Source organism: Pyrus communis, chromosome 12 (genome assembly GCF_963583255.1).
Source record: "Pyrus communis chromosome 12, drPyrComm1.1, whole genome shotgun sequence".
Taxonomy (NCBI): Eukaryota; Viridiplantae; Streptophyta; class Magnoliopsida; order Rosales; family Rosaceae; genus Pyrus; species Pyrus communis.
Window position 1 is genome coordinate 23,052,565 of NC_084814.1, and position 20,132 is coordinate 23,072,696.

Here is a 20,132-nt window from a genome sequence, read left to right on the forward strand (position 1 = left end):
TTCTTTGACCCACTGTCTCACAAACACACTCAACCTTTTGCTTTTTGGTTAATCCGGCTCTTGACAACATCTTATTGACTTGCCTTACATGCCCAACCACGTGGCACCAATCACGAAGTAGGAGTAATTCTTTTGCATGGGTATCAATTTATAAAGCGTTGGATCAATGTGGAATTGAGCAAGACCAATCACAAGAGATTCCAAATTTTAAGAGAATGGTCAGACATGTGACATGAACCGAATGTCGAAGCCAATACTTTCCCCAAGGTTGGGCAGCCGAATAATAGAGCATAACCTTCTCAAAAGCAAAGCCCAATATAGTGCCCATTTGAAGCCCATTAACAATTTAGTCCACGAACTGACTCGCGTAACTGAAAACGGTATTTGGTGGGAGTCAATTTTCAGTCTCTAATCTCTCAACGAAAGCAAAAGCACAAATAAGCACGGCCTTTCAGTCGCTGAAATTCCCGTTAAAAACCCTAAAATACCCTCGCTCCCCATTCAAATTTCCCACTCGCACCACCGGACCGGAATGGTTTGAGACGACCATGGATTCGGCGGTCCAGACCCTCCCTCCCGCCTCCGACCTCCCGCCCTCGATCGTCTCCTTCCTCGACGACAAGTTCCAGACCAATGAAAATCTGAGCGGGGCTCCGACTCTCCTGTCGGAGCTCCAATCCCAGTGCGGTGACCTGGATAGAACCCTAATCGACCTGAATCAGAGGCTCGGATCCTCGCTTCTGACTTACGCTTCGTTCTCCGATCGAGTCCACGGCCGCTTAGGCGGTATCAATGCCCGATTGGCGGGTCTCGGATCCTCCACCCGCTCTCGCACTTCAGGTTTGTGTGTGCTGGTATTGATATTTGGGCAATTCTGATTACAATTTTCAATTTTTTGGGTCTAATTTCGTTTCTGGTCTTGCTAATTTGGATAACTTTTGTTTGTAGATGGAAAGGGGAACGAGAGGGCGGAGCAGATATTGGGAGAGGAGCTGCCGGCGTTGGCCAAGGAAGTGGCGAGAGTCCAGTCCGTTCGATCATACGCAGGTGTGTTTCTTGCGAAACAATGGAACTGAAATTGAAAAATGAATTAATAAATTTAAGGAACTAGCTTTAGCTGAAAGCTATAAACTTTCGTATTGTACTTGTTATATTGTTTTACAATTAGCTCACTTTGTTTGAATAGAGACCGGAAACGTGTAATTGAATACATTGATGCTTCGATTATTTGTGCGAGTAGTGAATTGTACGATTCTCATGAGTTCTGCTATTTTGCTTTATTTGCTTGTGTTGATGCACTTGTGTGTAATATGTATTGTGAAGGCCTCAACTGGTCTAAATGTGGTGTGATCACATATTATTTTAGGCAGTAACAGATGGCTAATGTAGAACCATGAAGCTGAATTTGTTTTGTGAAACTACAAATGGTTCGATACTAAATGTTAGAATCCCAGTTCCCGTTTAAAAACTTTAAGTTGAAAGATGATAGTATGTGATTACGCTCCAACAAGTGCAATCCTATTTCTTAGGGCCCAACATTTTGTTCGTAGTTTTTAGTTTTCAATAATTTGTGACATAGATAAAGGAAAAGTGTGTGGGTGAAACAAGGAATGAAGAAATTTGAAGGAATGATGGTGGAGGAAATGTGTATGAAATGACACACAAAGTGAAAAGTAAAAACCAAAAGTTGAAAACAATTTCATGTCGTTTTGACCTTCAAATTTTTGTTTTCGTATAATCTGCATTCCTACCTTCTACCTCCCACCGTCTCCCTTTATTATTTTCCATTCCTCACTTCTCCCTTTTACGTTTCCTCTATCTCTAGAAGAACAAATGAAAACTAAAAACAAAAGAGTTATCTAACGGGCCCTTAATTGGTGGAAATATTAGTGCTTTCTTAGTACTGGTTACATCAATTGTTGGACTTCAAAATCATGCAGCCAGATTTGTTTTTCACATTTGGGAGAGTTTTTTCGTTAATGTGAAGTTGTCCTTTTACTTCTGAAGTACTTCCTGCATACTGTATGTTGGGTTCGTTTGCTGCTTGGCCTCTGTCTTCCGTGTTTTGTATGCCTGTACTACAATTTTCTTTCCTAGCATTACCAACTACTGAGAAGCATAGTCTCTGAATATTCGACTTCAAACTTTCTCACATTTTTTGGTCCTTTATTTTTTGTCTTCAGAGACTGCGTTGAAGCTTCAAACTATGATTGGTGATATTGAAGATGCTGTATCTTCTACCATGAAGAAAAACTCATGGAAGCATTCAGCAAGGCAGAATTCAGAAGTGAGTACCCTTTGTTTGTGAAAACAAAATATTTTGGTAATTACAATTTTGTTATATCACTATTTATTTTGCAAAGTCCTCATTTTCTCTCTTGGCAGGAAATGCGTCTGGGTGCTATTAAAACTCTTAAATTGATAGAAGATGTTTTAACTTCAGTTACCAAGACACACCCTCAATGGGCACATCTTGTGTCAACAGTTGATCACAGAGTAGATCGAGCTCTGGCCGTTTTAAGACCCCATGCTATAGCAGATCACCGGGCACTTCTTACTTCCCTGGGATGGCCACCGCCTCTTGCCACTTTGACTTCCTCAACTCCAGATACAGGGAGATCAACTGAAGTTCTGAATCCTCTTTTCACGATGCAAGGAGACCTCAAAGATCAGTACTGTGAAAACTTTTTAGCCTTGTGCGGTCTACAGGAGTTGCAAAGACGAAGAAAATCGCGTCAACTAGAGGGCTATAATCGTGAGCTTGCTCTTCACCAGCCACTTTGGGTGATTGAAGAGCTTGTGAATCCTATATCATTGGCATCCCAACGCCACTTCACAAAATGGGTTGATAAGCCAGAATTTATATTTGCTCTTGTGTACAAGACCACCAGGGATTATGTTGACTCTATGGATGAATTATTGCAACCACTGGTTGATGAAGCAATGTTAACCGGGTACAGTTGCAGAGAAGAATGGATTTCTGGAATGGTATCATCCTTATCAACATACTTAGCGAAAGAGATATTTCCAAAGTATGCTGGACAACCAGATGAAGATAGCGTAACGGGTACTCAGTCACAGGCTAGAATATCCTGGCTGCATCTTATTGACTTGATGATATCTTTTGATAAACGAATCAAGTCTCTAATAGAAAATTCTGGAATCTTGCTTTCACTTCAGGATGACGGGAACTTCTTAAAGGTTTCTTCTCTATCAGTTTTCAGTGATCGACCAGATTGGCTTGATTTATGGGCAGAGATGGAATTAAATGATATACTAGAAAAGTTGAAATCTGATGCTGGTGATGAGAGAAATTGGACTATGAAAGTCCAAGGAGCAGCTCTTTTATCTGATACTGAAGATCTCAAAGCACCTGCAATTTGTAGTGCCTATCTTCGGTGCCTATCATCTGTGGTTGATCGTTGTCGATCATTGCCTAGCATCTCTATGAGGTCCAGATTTCTCAGATTAGCTGGGGTACCTATTATACAAAACTTTTTGGAGAGCTTACTCATCAGGTGCCAAGAGGCTGAAGGTTTGACTGCCTTGACAGATGATGATGGCCTAGTTAAAGTTGCAAACTCCATTAATGCCGCTCGCTACATTGAATCTGTTTTAAAGGAATGGTGTGAGGACATCTTTTTCCTCGAGATTTGGTCAGGTCGGAGTGATCAACTTGGAATATCAGCAGGCGATCAAAGTGGTAATGTCGAGTCAGTGGAAGGTCTAGATAATGGTATTTTTCACGAGGAGGTTGTAAAGTTGGAGGCGTTTAGAATAGAATGGGCTGAAAAATTGTCTGTTGTTATATTGAGGGGATTTGAGGCTCAAAGTCGGGATTATATGAAGAACAGGAGGCAATGGCAAGAAAAGAGTGAGGATGGTTGGACAGTATCCAGATTTTTAGTTGGCGCTCTAGATTATTTGCAAGGTAAAATATCAGTGGTAGAAACTGATTTGAACGGGATAGACTTTGTTGGGGTGTGGAGAAGTTTGGCAGCTAGAATTGATCGATTGTTTTTCAGCGTTATTCTAATGAGCAATGTGAAGTTTTCTGACACGGGCGTCGAGAGGCTTGGTAGTGATTTGGAGGTTGTATTTGGGGCATTTCGGGCATGGTGTTTGAGGCCGGAGGGCTTTTTCCCCAAAGTAAGTGAAGGGTTGAAGCTGTTGAAGATGGAAGAAGAGAAACTTCGAAGCAGCTTGGCAAGAGGGGAGAAATGGATGAAGGAGAATGGGATTAGGAATTTGAGTGAAACAGAGGTAGAAAAGATTGTGAAGAGTAGAGTTTTTAAGAGTTGAGGGCTTCCAAGTGTTTCGTGTTGTACATGACTTGGGAACCCTTGGACTGACCCCTTCATTTTTCATGAAGCAGAACACAGTAAAGACAAAAGAAAGTATGCCATTTTATTTTCGAAAAGTAGTTTCGTTTGATTATTTTCAATTCATTCAATTTTATTTTATATCGATCCTCTTAACATCTGTATAATATTGTGAATGATGATCGTTGTTTATGCCATGTTGAATCTGGTGGATTGAGGACTTCAGATACAATTTTCTTTATACGTGTTTGAGAACTTGATACGATTTTCATCATCTGCAAAACCAGGGTTAAATCACATAGAAATATTTGCAAGAGAACACGGTAATTGTAGTAAAAACGGCTCAAACAAAGTAGATTTCTACAGGGATTGGTACAAATAACTTGTGTTTAAAAGCAATTGTTAATTACTTATTTAATTCAAGAATTAGAAAATTGGAATTGTGGATTAAATAACAAGTGCAAATAATTAAGAGTATAGAAATCAACAATATTAAAAATAAGAATGCAAACGTTTTAAGAAAAAAAATCGAGTGTGAGAAGCAGTAGGGTTTAGCTGTGACTATTAACAATTTTTGTAGTCCTATTATTTACTTATGAATTAACACATACAAGCTTTGAATGTTAGGTTTACTAATGCATATTCTACCTGTGGCATTTAAGCTGGAATGCATATCTAATTGCAATCTGTTTGTGACCTTCAAATCAAATATAAACATGCAAGACTCATTAAGTTTTGTGCAAACTCTTTGAAAAACTATGCAACCCGTAAGAGCCGCCTTAAGTCAATTTCCAACAACAAGAAGCATTAACCAATTTTAGGGTGACATTCCAACAAAAATTGCATCCAATTACTTCTCTACACATCATAATGGTGATCAAGCATCAAGATATATAGATAGTTTAGAATCAGCGATTGAAAATTCAAAGCAAGCATGCATAACTACATATTCATGCTAAGGCTTGTGGCCTCGTTCTAGCAAAGAAAATTAGTTACACATAATCATAATTGAATGCCAAAAATATTATTAAGAAAAGATAGAAAACATCCTTGTAAAGTTATAGATCACCAAAAGCTCTCTTTCTATTTTCGAAGAACGTTCTGGCTCTCTAGGGCTCCAAACTCAAACATATAGATAAACCTAGAATCTGAATCATACCTTGAAATAATATAATTAGAAAACACATTCCTAGTATAATTTGGTAAACTGATCCGCAATTAAAGTCAACCCATTGACTGACAAAAAACAGCACCGAATTAGGCTTGCAAGGTAGCATTGGAAAGCTTAGGACGTCCCCTTCAACTTTGTAAAAGAAATTTTCTTCGAAAAACGTCATCTTCAATTACTTATGGCCCAAACAAGCCCAAAACGTCAATCTAGCAACATTACACATCTGCCTTCATTAATTGTCATGATCAAACGGCGTGGAATTTAGAGCTAAAATTTTGACACAATCATCTTCACTCTTTAAGGAATCAGCTTCAATTGGAATCACTCTAAGATTTCATCGTTTTGTCACTTTTTTTAAGCAAAGTAGATTCTACGGACCTACAATCAAAACATAAAAAAAAAAGTATCAAAATTCTCCCAAAAACATATAAAATCTAACCAAGAATAGGATTAAATATAATATAAAATTGACTTGTCAAAACTCGCAGCAGAAACGGAAACGATTGGAAATTTTCTGCAAGTAGAAACTATAACTGATGATTAAGATCATGATGTGATGGTGAAGGGTTTTTCCTTCATGCTTAAGATCATGAAGCTTTCAAGTTGAAGTATTTTCAGAATGCTTGACTTCATAGTTTGTTAGAGTGTGAATTGAAATGTCATATTCTCATAATTATGTTGTCATTTCTCTTTTTTCTTTTCTTTCTTGGCGCAATTCACGCCGGTGTTCGTTTGTATGTTCGGGAAGGTATTGGGTCATATTGTTAACTCTTCTTCTGTCATCCTTTTCTCATCACATGGATCGGAAACTGGAAATTTAACTGCCACTAACGACAAAGAGTAGGAGGTTGATGTTGTTAGTAGGTACTTGGAGTTGAAGTTAACTTGACATAATATGGAGTGTAGCAATGCATATGGGTGCAAGGTGAACGCTGTTGGCATCTTTCATGACACTGAAAAAGACGGACATTCAGCCTTGATATTACCCTGTTCCCTAACCTAGAAGCTAGATACTAACCTAAAAAGATAAAGGGAAAAGATTGTTTGGTAGGATGTATCAATTCACAGTACTTCTGTTATGTTAATATGTGACCGAAATGTTAGTAACATTGAAAGAAATATTCGGCCGTGAATTGGTATCAGATCCCAGCTAATCATGAATGTTATAGGCTCAATTTAAGCTTCACAATTTCTTGCACAACTCATTAACCTTGATGCGAGGCAATGTAAAAATAGCAGGTTTCAGATCAACTTGTTAATGATTTGAGTAGTTATCGGTTCACCTGTTAAAAATCCGTCAGCGACTTGGGTGGTTATCGGGTCACCCAATAAGATATTGTTTGCTATATTTAGACATTGAGCATGACAATTTCTTGCATAACCTGTCAATCCGACAAGAAACGATACAACGCGTTACTAATTTGGTTGCTTTCGGGTCATCTCTTGAGAACTCGTTAAGATAATATATTTGACACGACACAATCCGTTACGATAACAATATAACACGAATACAACAAACTCAACCCGTTTGCGAGGCCTAACTCGGTTGCATATTTTAACCACCTCAAGTTTTGAGAATACATAAGAAGAAACCAATACAATAATTTAGGGTTACATAGCATGATGTAAAATTATAAAGTGTGGCCATGCAATCTCCACCAAATCTTTTGCATGAATTGCGTTTTCCATATGCAGATCTCTCTGGAACTTGAGAGTCGTAGCTACGCAGAAGCTACAGTGTCCACTAGTACAAGTAGACTGCTGTTACTACAGTGGTCTTTCAAGCATGGACCACTGTTGGGCACTTATATTACTGGGGTCGAGTCGCAGTCATATATATGAAGAGGCCAGACGAGAAAACGATATGTGATGGCAGGTAGGATGATTAATTTCATCCCTACACATATATAGGGTGAATCTGAAGCGATAAGTCAAGCTTCAAGTTGAAATTTCTGGTCAGTGTATAAATGTCCGACCCTTCATTTGAATCAGAGTATGTGGGTTTTCTCACATGTCAAGGAGTTACAATTTACAGTTTCCTCACCCTATCATATACTATGATCCACCCCAGGACACTGTATTTACAAACTCGTGTTTATCTCTGACTTCAAATTGAATAATTAAGAAATGAAATAACGGACAAAAATGTTGAAGAACAATTAGGGTTTTATAAACATTTAACTTACTGTGTCATACATGCTGTGTTTAAAATATCGATATAGGTAGAAATATCAATATGCAAATTCAGAGAAATATAGCTGGATATATCGATGTCGGTTGTCTTTGACATAAATTATGGAAATTTGCAATGGATGGGTATATCAACTCAGTCAAATTTAGTTGAAATTAGAGAAAATTTTCTCAAAAAAAATTCAAAAGTTAGAAATATGCAACAGGTTCGGGCAAAATATATGTATTGAATCGGTAAATATCGTCGATATTCACCAATTTTCCTATATCTCGCCGATATAGGGTGAAGTTTGCATTTTACACTCCCTTTCCATATTGATATTTGATTTTTTGGATATTTCAACAGAAATAGCGACGATGGATATTTCAAGCACTACATGTATGGACCTCTAGTGAGTGTTTATGTGGATTATATATAGGGTGGTGCTATCCACACACATCTCATTTTACCTTCCACCTTTTAAATTTTTGACAGTCGAATCGAATGAAGTAAAAAGGATAAAATAATAGAAATTTACAGAATGTGTATTAAAGGTAAAAAGAAGTGTGTGAATAACATCACCTTATATATACATGTTTGACCTTTTATTCATTCCATGTAAGTCATTTGCATGCAAAAAGATGGCCAAAATCGTAAGTTTCCAAAGTTCAGGTAAAAAGAAAAAAACTAGATAACTTGTTAAAGTCTGACGTTTAGGACGTATGCCCTTAACCAGAACTGGAATTACTTCGCATGCATTAGGGTTACTAGTCCTATTGTGTTTTTTACTGTTCTACCTCGAATCCTCGAAGGACATTCTACTGCGCTGTATCTTCTCCAGGCTACAATTAACCAGTCCTGCATGTTGGCCCTGCCCTATACAATGCATAGGATAAAGGCAACACCTTGGAGAAGAAGACAAGAGGGGTCCCAGAGTGAGAGAGACTCAGTGACTCAGTGACTCAGTGATTACTTTACCAGGGCAACCGTCATGATTGCTACACGGAAGGGCCACGTGGAAGATGCAGAACATGTAAGCCTTGGGACAGAGTACACTGAGTTTCGGGTACCGGAAATTTAGGGTCCAAATTGAGTAGGGTTGGTAAATAAGGCCAAAGAGCAATTTATTGGCATTGTCCATCCCAATTCCTCACCACCTCAGGTGGCGCCTTCATAAGCATGGCTGTTTAGTACAGTCACTCCCCAACTTGTGCTTGCTTTGTCACATCAACCCTTCCCCCTCATTGCTCCCATATTTTGTTTAATTTGCACACCGGCTTCGCGAGAAGAACATACCTATCAATATTTACAAATCACCATTCTGATTCTAAATAGTACTGTTCTTAGAAATCTTATTTTCCCTAGAGTTAGTTTGGTCGGTGCGTAAATTCTAACAAAGTTACCTAACATTCACTATTTTCTTGATCTATCTACCATATAATCACAGTTAAAATAGGCTCACCATTCACTGAATTTAGAGTTTTACACTTCAAATACTGTTGAACTTTGGTTTACGGTATGACGTTTCCTTCAAGAGAAAAAAGAAAAGAATGGGAAAACACTGTGATTGGACAGCATATGGTCAGGCTGATTTGATCGTTCCTAAATTGAAAAAATTGCTCATCATATCAATAATCATGATAATAGAGAGAGAGAGAGAGAGAGAGAGAGACAAAAAACATTGCGAATTATATAGGTTTGTTTGAGAATATTGAATAAGATTTGCTACAATGTTGCACTATTGAATCACAATAGCTCATCTACTACGATTTATTGGCTCATATTTCTACATGAAATATTTATGATCATTTTCTAGCATTGGAGGAGGAGGAGACTGCAATTTTACGTGAATGCTTAAGTATAATGTTCTACCACTAAAGCTACAAGCCCGACTTAACATCAAATATCATGTTTAATAAAAGAAACTAATCATGTCTACCAAACGTTTGCTTTCATATTAGTTATTCCTTGGCATGAGTGTGGGCTAACACTATGCTTTGGGGTTACAGTTTTTGGTCTCCCAACAAGTGTAAGAGTACTCGACATAAATGTTTATTTTACGACCTTTATTTTTCAATGTTTTTGTTTTTTTCTGAACTAAAAACATGAAGAGCATCGCAGTTGTGTGATGTTTAACCAACTTACTCATTAAAATAGTTTTCAGAAACCCTCATTTCAGAAGCGTTTTCTCCACAATAGTTTCCAACTTCAAAACCAAATTAAACAAAGTGTTTTCAGTAGACAAAAGGAAGGCAAGAATAAAAAAAAAAACAATTAAAAACAAAATAAAACAATTAAAGAGAAGGGCAATGCACCAAACAAAGAAATCCCATCGACCTTAATCATGCATACAAGGACAAAGTATCTTTTGGTAGCATGTAACATCTAACATTAAGCAATGACTAGCTGACTAAAACAGGCCATGTGTCCAAATGAGGGTACGTGTTATGCTCTAATGAAAAAAAGGTTATTTAGAGAAATATCCTTCAAACTCCTATTTTCCAAAACAAAAACCCACCTAATATTAAACATTCAAATAAAACCCAAATTTCAAATAGACTACCATGTAGACAAATATATAACCAATCATTACAACATATTTAGAACTTATGCTATAAAACCCTAATTATGTTAATAAATATTATTACTCACCCTAATTATGATTAGCAATTAACCCCATATGGAAATTTTACCTTTTTTGTTTCATAAATATTATTAACATATATATATATATATATATATATATTAATTTACCCATATTCATAAAAACTTATAGGCACATTTTTCGTATGACAAAAAAAAAAAAAAAAAAAAAGGAATCCTTTGTACGATCAATTATTTTGCGTCAAATAATATTGTTTGATAAAAAAAAAAAGAATCCATTAATATTCTTTTATTTTGTAAATAAATTATTTTACACAGATTATTACATACATTAGCCATTTTTTTATTTGTTATTATATATGTGTGTTAAAAATAATTTATCTATATTTATATGTAAAATATAAGTAAATTAATTTTTTATAAGAATTAAACAATATTGTAGGTATATTATGTTTCTAAAAAAAGAAAAGAAAATTGAAATTCATAAACAAAAAGTAGTAGATATATATATATATATATATATATATATATTTTTTTTTTTTATCAAATTACATTTCTTTATTTTGTAGGTAAATTGAAATTCATAAACAAAAAGTAGTAGATATATTATTTTTTAATCAACTTACATTCCTTATTTTGTAAGTAAATTATTTTACATGCATTATTACATATAAAATGTAGATAAATTAATTTTCAATCAAATAACATTCTTTTATTTTGTAGGTAAATTATTTTGCATGTATTATTACATATACTGAGATTATTTTATTATTAATATGCAATGAATTTAAACATTAATGCATTTTTTTCATTACTCCCTCCCTTCAAATCTGCATAGAATTAAATGTATACATTAAAATTGTAATTAGGGGTATTTTAGTCATCTGAAAAATAAAAAATGTGTATGGTCAAACAAAATTAATGAATTTGCTAATGTGGAGCCTAATAATTGGGTTTTATTCAAGTAAAAAATACTATGTCGGGTTTTATGTGAAGAAACTTGAATTTCAAGGGCTAAAGTTACGTTTTCAGTTAAAAAAAACCAAGTAAAGGTGTTTGGCTATCTTGATGAAATTTTTAACCAAGAAGTAAGTACAATGGGGCCTCAAGAACAATCAACATCGTTGGTGTCTTATTCTAACTAAAAAGATTTGTGTCTCCACCCACTTTCCCACTCTCTTTTTAAGAAGCTTTGGTCTCGTACTTAAAACTTCCCCTCCACTATTTGATAGTGCGAAGAAGCTAAAAGCTATAAGCAGAAAATAAAAAAAGCAAGAGTGCTTCTTCAACCAGCAATGTCAAGCAGAAGATCATCATCATCATCATCAAGAGCTTCTAAACCCTCAGATGATGAGATTAAGGAGCTCGTCTTAAAGCTACAACCGCTTCTTCCTCAGCTTCATCATGCGCGCAACACACCGGTATAGGCTTAGGGAAATAATCATACTTGCAATTTCTAACTAAAGTGACCTATCGCTAGTGTTCTATGTTTAGGGTTTTATTTCAAATTTCACGCAGGTATCGGCATCGAGCATTTTGGAAGAAACTTGCAGTTACATAAAGAGGCTGCATAGGGAGGTGGAAGATTTGAGCAAAAGATTATCTCAACTCCTGGATTCAGCAGGCATCACTGATGTTGATGAAGAACTTATTAGAACGCTTTTACGACATTAATTTGGTTGGTTATCCAATCAGTGAGAGATATAGATAAATATATTTGAGGATTATATATATATATATATATGTATCTTTATCTATCCATATAAATATGTTTTTTAATCTTCAGTGTACCCTACTCTGATCTCTTCTGTGTTGTTAAAATGGTAGCTAGTCATTGATCTAGCTCCAAACTACATATTAAAATAATTTTTGGTCCTAAATTAATCATGACTTGCTGCAATATACAGACCAGAAACAATGTCTTCGATTTACAAAATATAGCGTCACAATCAATCATTGAACGATTAGGATTGAAAGCAAAGCAAGATAAAGAAAAAAAACGAAAGCAACCACCCCAGGTTGTTGTCTGCTAATATGGATCTGAACCTGTTTCATTCAGGGGAGTATACAGTCGAAATGGTAAAATCTGGAACAAAAGTTGAAATGTATAACTGCATAATTTGGAACAAAAGTTGTGAATTTTTAAATTAAAATACAATAGTAGGAACACTAAGCCAGCAATAAGCCGTATATGCATTGTAAGACCATCTCCAATGGTTGGACTAAAAGCCAAATATTTTAGCCCAAAAAATTTAGCTTTTCTGCTCCAACCGTTGTGACCTAAAATTTTAGCTCGGGATTATTAAAGAATGAACTTAGGCTTTTTTTTCTTAAATTAAATTTAAAAAATAAATAAATATGTAGACTATCATAAATTAATTTTATGAACATTTTAATCTAAAAAAATTTTAATTCCGATAAATATTGAAAAATCACTAAATTTTCCACAAAGCAAGCCTTCAACTTTTACCAATCTTTCAATCCTCGGCTAACTTTCAATTCACCAACCTTTCAACACCAAATTTTCAATTCACCAACCGTTCAACACCAAACTTCAACTTTCACCAACCGTTCAACTTTCATCAATCATCCTCTATATAAACATATGTCCAATATTTGTTGATCACACAACCCTTCAACCTTCAATCATCCTCTATATTCACCAATATTTCAACTTTCAAAGAGTTTTTGACTCCTAATAATCCTCAAGATCTCATCAATGGGTGATAGAAGAAGGCGTAGCATGACAATGCAGATGACACAATACCAAGCAAGGATCGAGATTGAGGATGCAGAATTGTTCAACGCCGAAGTTGAACTTATCAACTAGTGTATGCAATTTGAGCACCATGGCGAATCTAGCCATCGTGATTCTGTCACAGGGCATTCATATGTGCAGCATGATAGAGAAGAGTGTCATGACCGAATGATGAAAGATTATTTTATCGAGCGTCTGAGATTTCCTACTCATGATTTTCGGAGGCGGTTTTGGATGAGGAGAGAGCTTTTTGAAAGCATCTTGAATGCAGTTGTCAATCATGACTACTACTTTGCAAGGAGGCTAGATGTAGCAGGCTGACAAGGTCTATAACCTCATCAGAAACTCACATCTGCTTTTTGCATGCTAGCTAATGGGTGCTCTGCATACTCAACTGACGAGTATTGCCGACTTGTAGAAAGTACTGTTATTGAGAACCTAAAATGCTTTTGTAAGGCAATTGAAGGCATATATGGAGCCACATACCTCCGTAACACAAATCGTGAAGACTTGAAGAGGCTTCTACGTAAGGTGGACAAAAGAGGCTTCCCTGGCATGATAGGAAGTCTCGATTGTACGCATTGGGAGTGGAAGAATTGTCATACTGCTTGGGCTGGCCAATTCAAAGGCTGTCATGACAAGCCAACCATCGTGCTCAAGGTTGTGGTGTCTTACGACACATGGATTTGGCATGCTTTCTTCGGGCTCCTGGATCAAATAACGATATCAACATTCTTTGGTCTTCTCCTTTGTTCGATCATGTTGTTAATGGATAGACACTAGAATTTCGGTACAAGGTAAATGGTAATAGGTATGAGCTAGGTTACTGCCTAACTGATGTATTTATCCTAGTTGGTCTACATTTGTCAAAAGTTTTTCTCATCCCGATAGTGCAAAGAAGAAATTGTATTCACAGAGGCAAGAGTCTTACAAGAAGGATGTGGAGAGAGCGTTCGGGATCTTACAAGCTCGATGGGCCATTGTTCGAGGGCCTGCATGATTTTGGCAGTTCGAAGACCTCCAGTCAATCATGATGACGTGCATAATTTTGCACAACATGATTGTGGAAGATGAGTATATCGAAATTGAAGAAGATTCAGACGAAGATGTGGATGATGACCAACCAACAGATGCGAGAGTTATTGCGAGAGACGTTGAATATCTCGCTCCAACCACATATGAGACCCTACAGGATAGGGTCACCTTGAGTGAGTATATGAGACGTTTAAATAGAATTCAAGCTCCTTAATGTCATGACACACTCCGCAATGATTTGGTTGAGCATGTATGGCACCTAGAAGGTGTGTGACATCCCACATCGCCCAGGGGAGTGATCCTTAAATATATATTCCAATCCCTACCTAGCACGAGGCCTTTTGGGAGCTCACTGGCTTCGGGTTCCGTAGGAACTCTGAAGTTAAGCGAGAAGGAGGCTTGAGCAATCCCATGATGGGTGACCCACTGGGAAGTTGCTCATGAGTTCCCAAAAACAAAACCGTGAAGGAATGGTAAGCCCAAAGCGGACAATATCATGCTACGGTAGTGGAGTCGGGCCCGGGAAATGATCCGCCCTCCTTGAGCAATCCCATGATGGGTGACCCACTGGGAAGTTACTCGTGACTTCCCAAAAACAAAACCGTGAGGGAATGGTAAGCCCAAAACGGACAATATTGTGCTACGGTAGTGGAGTCGGGCCCGGGAAGTGGTCCCACCCGGGCCGGGATGTGACAATTTGGTATCAGAGCCAATCCTTGGCCGGAAATGTGCCGACAAGGACGTCGGGCCCCTAAGGGGGGTGGATTGTGACATCCCACATCGCCTAGGGGAGTGATCCTTAAATGTATATTCCAATCCCTACCTAGCATGAGGCCTTTTGGGAGCTCACTGGCTTCGGGTTCCGTAGGAACTCCGAAGTTAAGCGAGAATGAGGCTTGAGCAATCCCATGATGGGTGGCCCACTGGGAAGTGGCTCGTGAGTTCCCAAAAACAAAACCGTGAGGGAATGGTAAGCCCAAAGCGGACAATATCGTGCTACGGTAGTGGAGTCGGGCCCGGGAAGTGGTCCCACCCGGGCCGGGATGTGACAAGGTGAACGTTGATGATGTTGGTTAAGCATTTATGTAATAATTTTAAGTGTACTATGTTGTTATTTTCTAGCAATAAATTTAAATGTCTTCTTATGCAAAATATTTTGTCTAGTACGTTGGATAAATTATTAAATGGAGGTTGAATTATTGAAGGCATCTATTCTACATCAAAGTGTGGAATAATAAGACATAAATTATTGGATAATTAATAAGACATAAATTTAATAAAGTACATAAACCACATAAACTTAATACAACCGATAATTCATAAACTACATAATTAATAAACTACATAAACTTAATATAAACGATAATTAATAAACTTAATTAATAAAGCACATAATTCATACACTACATAAACTTAACAATCATATCCACCATCTTCACTTGGTGATGGACTTCGTTGAAATGTTGGGATATAGGCTTCAGAGAATTCATCATCTTGAAACATACTCCTTGAGGCAGAATTTCACATAATTTCCTTTTGCTTACCACGTAAGAACTTCTTCTTCTCTGGAGTGTATTTGTTGAGGTCATTCATCATGAATTCAATTTCAAACCTATATTCCTCCCTATCCGAGATTTCCTTCATTTGCAAACGCATTCGGGCCGCTTCTTCTTGGAGAGCGCTATGAGTTTCGTTCAATTTTGTAATTCCGGTATCAAAGTGTCCACTCATCGGATCTTGGGACTTCCCTTTTCTCTTTGCTTCCTTTTGCTTATCTCTTCCCAGGTGCCTTGCAAAAGAAGGAGATGGGGTCATTTCATCGACGACATTTGTCTGTGCAGCTTCACGTTGAAATAATCTTCCTCATTGTTGGTCCACATCGGTTCTCCACCTCGGACAATCCTTGAGGACGTCCCAAGCATGTTGCAACTTAAAAACTTTATTTTTTGGTGTTACTCTTGTCTTGTAAATTCACCCTATGCAAAAAATACATAAAAATAATTAGTTGCAACATAATATTATGTACATGACAAATAAAATATCAAGAACAAAACTCACAATTTCTGTGGCACTCCTCCCACTAGCCATGCCAACGGCTTTCTCCAAGCTTCCCTTCCATAAAGTGCATGCTTTGTTGGTAGTCTTCCACCGATCATAAACACCACCACCATCTCGCCCACTGCTATTGCAGTTTTCTTGAAATTTTGCAATGATTTTATCCCACAAAACCTTCTTATTTTGATTTGTGCCAACTGCACTATCTTCGCTAACAGAAACTCATGCCAAGCATAGAGCAACATCTTCCTCACATGTCCAATTATGACCTATAATATGCTCTCTTGCCATGTTGAACAATTTGGAAATGGAAAGAAATGGTAGAAAGATAAATTGGAAGAATTGTAAGAGAAATTTGAGTTTTGTGTGGATGTTTGAACAAATACATAGGTATTTATAGATTTTTTGGATGAATTTTGAGTTAAATTATTTTTTAAATTATTTTAGCCGTTGGATTTAAATTTGGGTCGTTAGATCTTTTTTTTTACCGTTAGATTTGATTATATTCGATCTCAGCCGTTGGATTCAATGTATTTTAAAATAACATATTTAAAAAAAAAAATCAAATTTGAATCTGGATCGTTGGATCAACCAACGGTCCGGGAAAATTAGCCATCAGATTGAAAATGTAGCCATTGGGTGGCCGACAAACCCCTGTCAGCGGGGCCCACCCCTGTCGGGAATGAATTGCAGGTGCTCCGCGTGGGGGGCGTGATGTGAAATATTCTAACACTCAAATTAAAACCCTATGATTGTAATATGTGTAAGTAGGGATCGTTCTAGGCCGGGGATTAGAATGGATGCTAATCTACTCAAATTAAACTCTAAAACATTAAACTAGACTCTAACAACTCAAAACAAACTAAAAAGACTCAAAACAACACAAAATAATCAAATAGACTCAAACTAGACACTAAAGGATGATTTGGACGATAATTACTTTTAACTTGACTCAAAACACTTAAAAACAAAAGTTTGGATGAATTCTAACTAAAAGACACAAACAAGTAAAGGGGGATTGGATTTTGGACGAAATTAAAGTAAAGACAAGCATATTAAAGACTCTTAAACAACTTGGACGAAATTGGGTGAAATATGGATGAATGGCTAGCTAGAGGGTTCATCTCCACACATGACCCATATACATACAAATCAATTTCCAGTTATTATTCCTTTAAACCATGAATGACAATGCCCTAAGTTAATTGCATCGCACAACCAACCATCAGATTTTTCTTATTTCATTGAATTGAATGAATACGCATTACAACTAAATTATCTTTCTCAAGTTCCCTATATGAAACGCATGATAGAGATACATATCAAAAGTCATTAAGTTCTATGAAAATTATAAGCATTGACAAGGCATTCATCACTATGAAACGCATGAGACTCCTGCCAATGATTCACTTAACACAATCATAACTAGTGACTTCCACTACTTGTGAATATAAGTGAATAACTATTACGTGAAACTCCCTTATATTCTAGCATCAAATTCATGCATGCAAACTAAGTAGGCCTCCTTAATCAACCTAAAAGAATAAGTTATCAATCAAACAGATAAGTAAATCGCATTCATGATTTATGAAACAATAATTGGATGAAATCAATTCATATCACATATATGTTCATGGCTTTTAATTCATCTCTAACTAAAACGAATTTAGTTCCTCATGTTCGCAAAACAAAGATAATTAAATTTAAACATTGAAAACAAAGAAGAATACACCTAGAAACGCTCCAACAATCCAATGTTTTGAATGGCAAGCACGGCTCCAAGTGTGGTGGATGGTGTGGTGTGAATTTGTGGTAGAGGGTAGTGATTTATGATTGTTGCAACATTATGTATTTATAGGGTGAAGGGAAGACACGAAATTGGGCTGAAAAGGAGAGGAATTAGGACTCCAAATCACCAAAGAACAAGGACACTTTCAATCAGATTCCAAGGAGGACAAGGAATGGTCCTTGTGGCAGATTCTATAACTTCTAGAAGGGTTACATGTAGCATAAACTTAGGGCACAAAATAGGGCTTCTAGAACATGATATTTAGGTGATTTAATGTGAAAATGAGTCCTTTTTGCAGTTGGAATTAAGGTAGGAAAAGATTAGGATAGGATAAGATAAGATAAGGTTGGATAAGGTTTGGATAAGATAAGGAAATTTGGATAATATTCCTTCTTTGTAGCTGATTCCTTATCTTCCAAGTCTTCAATTTAATTCTTCTAGATGTTAATCACATTCCTAGCCTCTCTTGATCTTCAAATTCGTCTATCCACCTTGCTCCATGCATGTGCAATCCATTCCAAGCCCAAAACTGCTCTAAAATGCTCCAAATTGCACTTTTTTGCCAACTTTGTCAATTGAACCTGAAAACACACGAAAATAGCTTAAAACACTCTAACAAGTAGAAATTAGCTGTGTGAATGTAAGAAAACAAGCTAACTAAATCGCATAAATATACTCCTATCAGTGCGTTGGAGCGTGAACGGGCCGAGACTGGCCCAATGGCCAGGGAGTCCGGTCGTGTTGGGGGGGGTGGAAATCTGGAGAAAAACTTGTATGAGGCTTGGCTTGCCACTGGACTTCGCTGAATGGCACTACAATCCACTTAAAACTCGACACGTGGCAAGTCTTAAATATATTCTTTTATCATTATTTTATATTTAAATTTTTTATAATTATTTTTTAACTAATTAATATTATATATATATATATATTAATGTTACGTTTCCTTTTTTTATTTCTTTACCCCTATTTTTTTTCTTCCCAAATCTCCCCCCCCCCCCCCCCAAACATTTTGTTTTGCCGTAGGTCTTAGGACTCCCTCCCCTTTCTTTCTTTCCCAGTTTCATTTCTTTCTTTCTTTAAAAAAAAAAAAAAAAAAGTTATGCACCCACTCCAAGTTTATCATGGAAAGTAACCAAGAATCTGTAAGCTTCAGTGTATGTATGCACTACCATTCCGATTTTCAGATCTTCTTAAAACTCCATTGCCTCAGCAGCAACCTATCAATTGAAAAAAAAAAAAAAAAATCAAGGATTAGACTAATATATTAATTAAAGACTCATAATAAAGAAGGTAGCAAACATAGCAGATACCCTAATTCATATTATAAATATAAAAAAAAAAACCAAAAACCCCCAATTAAAAGAAAAGAAAATAACCCTAATACATCTATATATGTGGGTTATTCATGTCACATGATCAAAGCAACTATTGTATAAAGAAAGAAAAAAAACTTACAGATTCTTGATTGCTTTCCGTGATAAAATTGGAGTGGGTGTAGAACTTTTTTTTTAAAAAAAAAGAAAGAAAGAATCAAAATTAGGAAAAAAAAGAAAGAGGTGAGAGTACTGAAACCTAAGATCTACAGCAAAACAAAGTTGGCGGGGGGAGGGGGGTGTGGGGTGGATTTGGGAAGAAAAATTATAGGGGGAAAGAAATAAAAAAGGAAACATAATATATTAATCAATTAAAAAAATTATTATAAAAATTTTAAATATAAAAGAATGATAAAAGAATATATTTAAGATTTGCCACGTGGCGAGTTTTGAGTCGATTGTAGTGCCACTCAACAAAATCCAATGGCAAGCTAAGCCTCACACAAGTTTTTCTCGAAAATCTGGGGGGGGGTATTTGGCCCAGCTTTAACATTTGGCATTTAGCCCAATGTTTTAGCATAGGTTGGAGATGGTTTGGGGAGGAAATTTGGAGGGTAATTTAACATTTAGCCCACCATTGAAGGTGGTCTAATTTAGTGTTCTTTTTTTTCCGTCATAGTCTTCTTGAGCTCGAATTTTTAGATTTTAAAATTTCTAATAAGTTTTATTTGTTTATATTTCCTTAAAAAATAACTTGGTTAAAAAGAGAACCGAGAAGCCCCTCACTTTTCACGCATAAGGAGCAATTTATGGAAGTGAGGGCAAATCACAATTTGATATGTCACTCCTTAAAAAATAGTTATTGAAAATTGTGATTTTCTAGGAAAATCAACTGTATACAAAACAATAACA

At 36.5% G+C, this 20,132-nt stretch overlaps 2 protein-coding genes across 2 annotated transcripts; both read left to right on the forward strand.

Moving 5' to 3' along the window:
* Positions 1–426: 426 nt before the first annotated feature.
* On the forward strand, positions 427–4,554 carry LOC137710882 (RINT1-like protein MAG2). The gene is made up of 4 exons (XM_068450037.1): positions 427–840; positions 949–1,047; positions 2,184–2,287; positions 2,386–4,554. The coding sequence occupies exons 1-4, from the start codon at positions 549–551 to the stop codon at positions 4,300–4,302; spliced, it is 2,412 nt and encodes an 803-aa protein (XP_068306138.1). The 5' UTR covers positions 427–548; the 3' UTR covers positions 4,303–4,554.
* Positions 4,555–11,471: 6,917 nt separating this feature from the next.
* Positions 11,472–12,151, forward strand: LOC137711114 (transcription factor PRE6-like). The gene is made up of 2 exons (XM_068450321.1): positions 11,472–11,688; positions 11,786–12,151. Exons 1-2 carry the CDS (start codon positions 11,563–11,565, stop codon positions 11,939–11,941), a joined length of 282 nt encoding a protein of 93 aa, XP_068306422.1. The 5' UTR covers positions 11,472–11,562; the 3' UTR covers positions 11,942–12,151.
* The last annotated feature ends 7,981 nt before the right edge of the window (positions 12,152–20,132 follow it).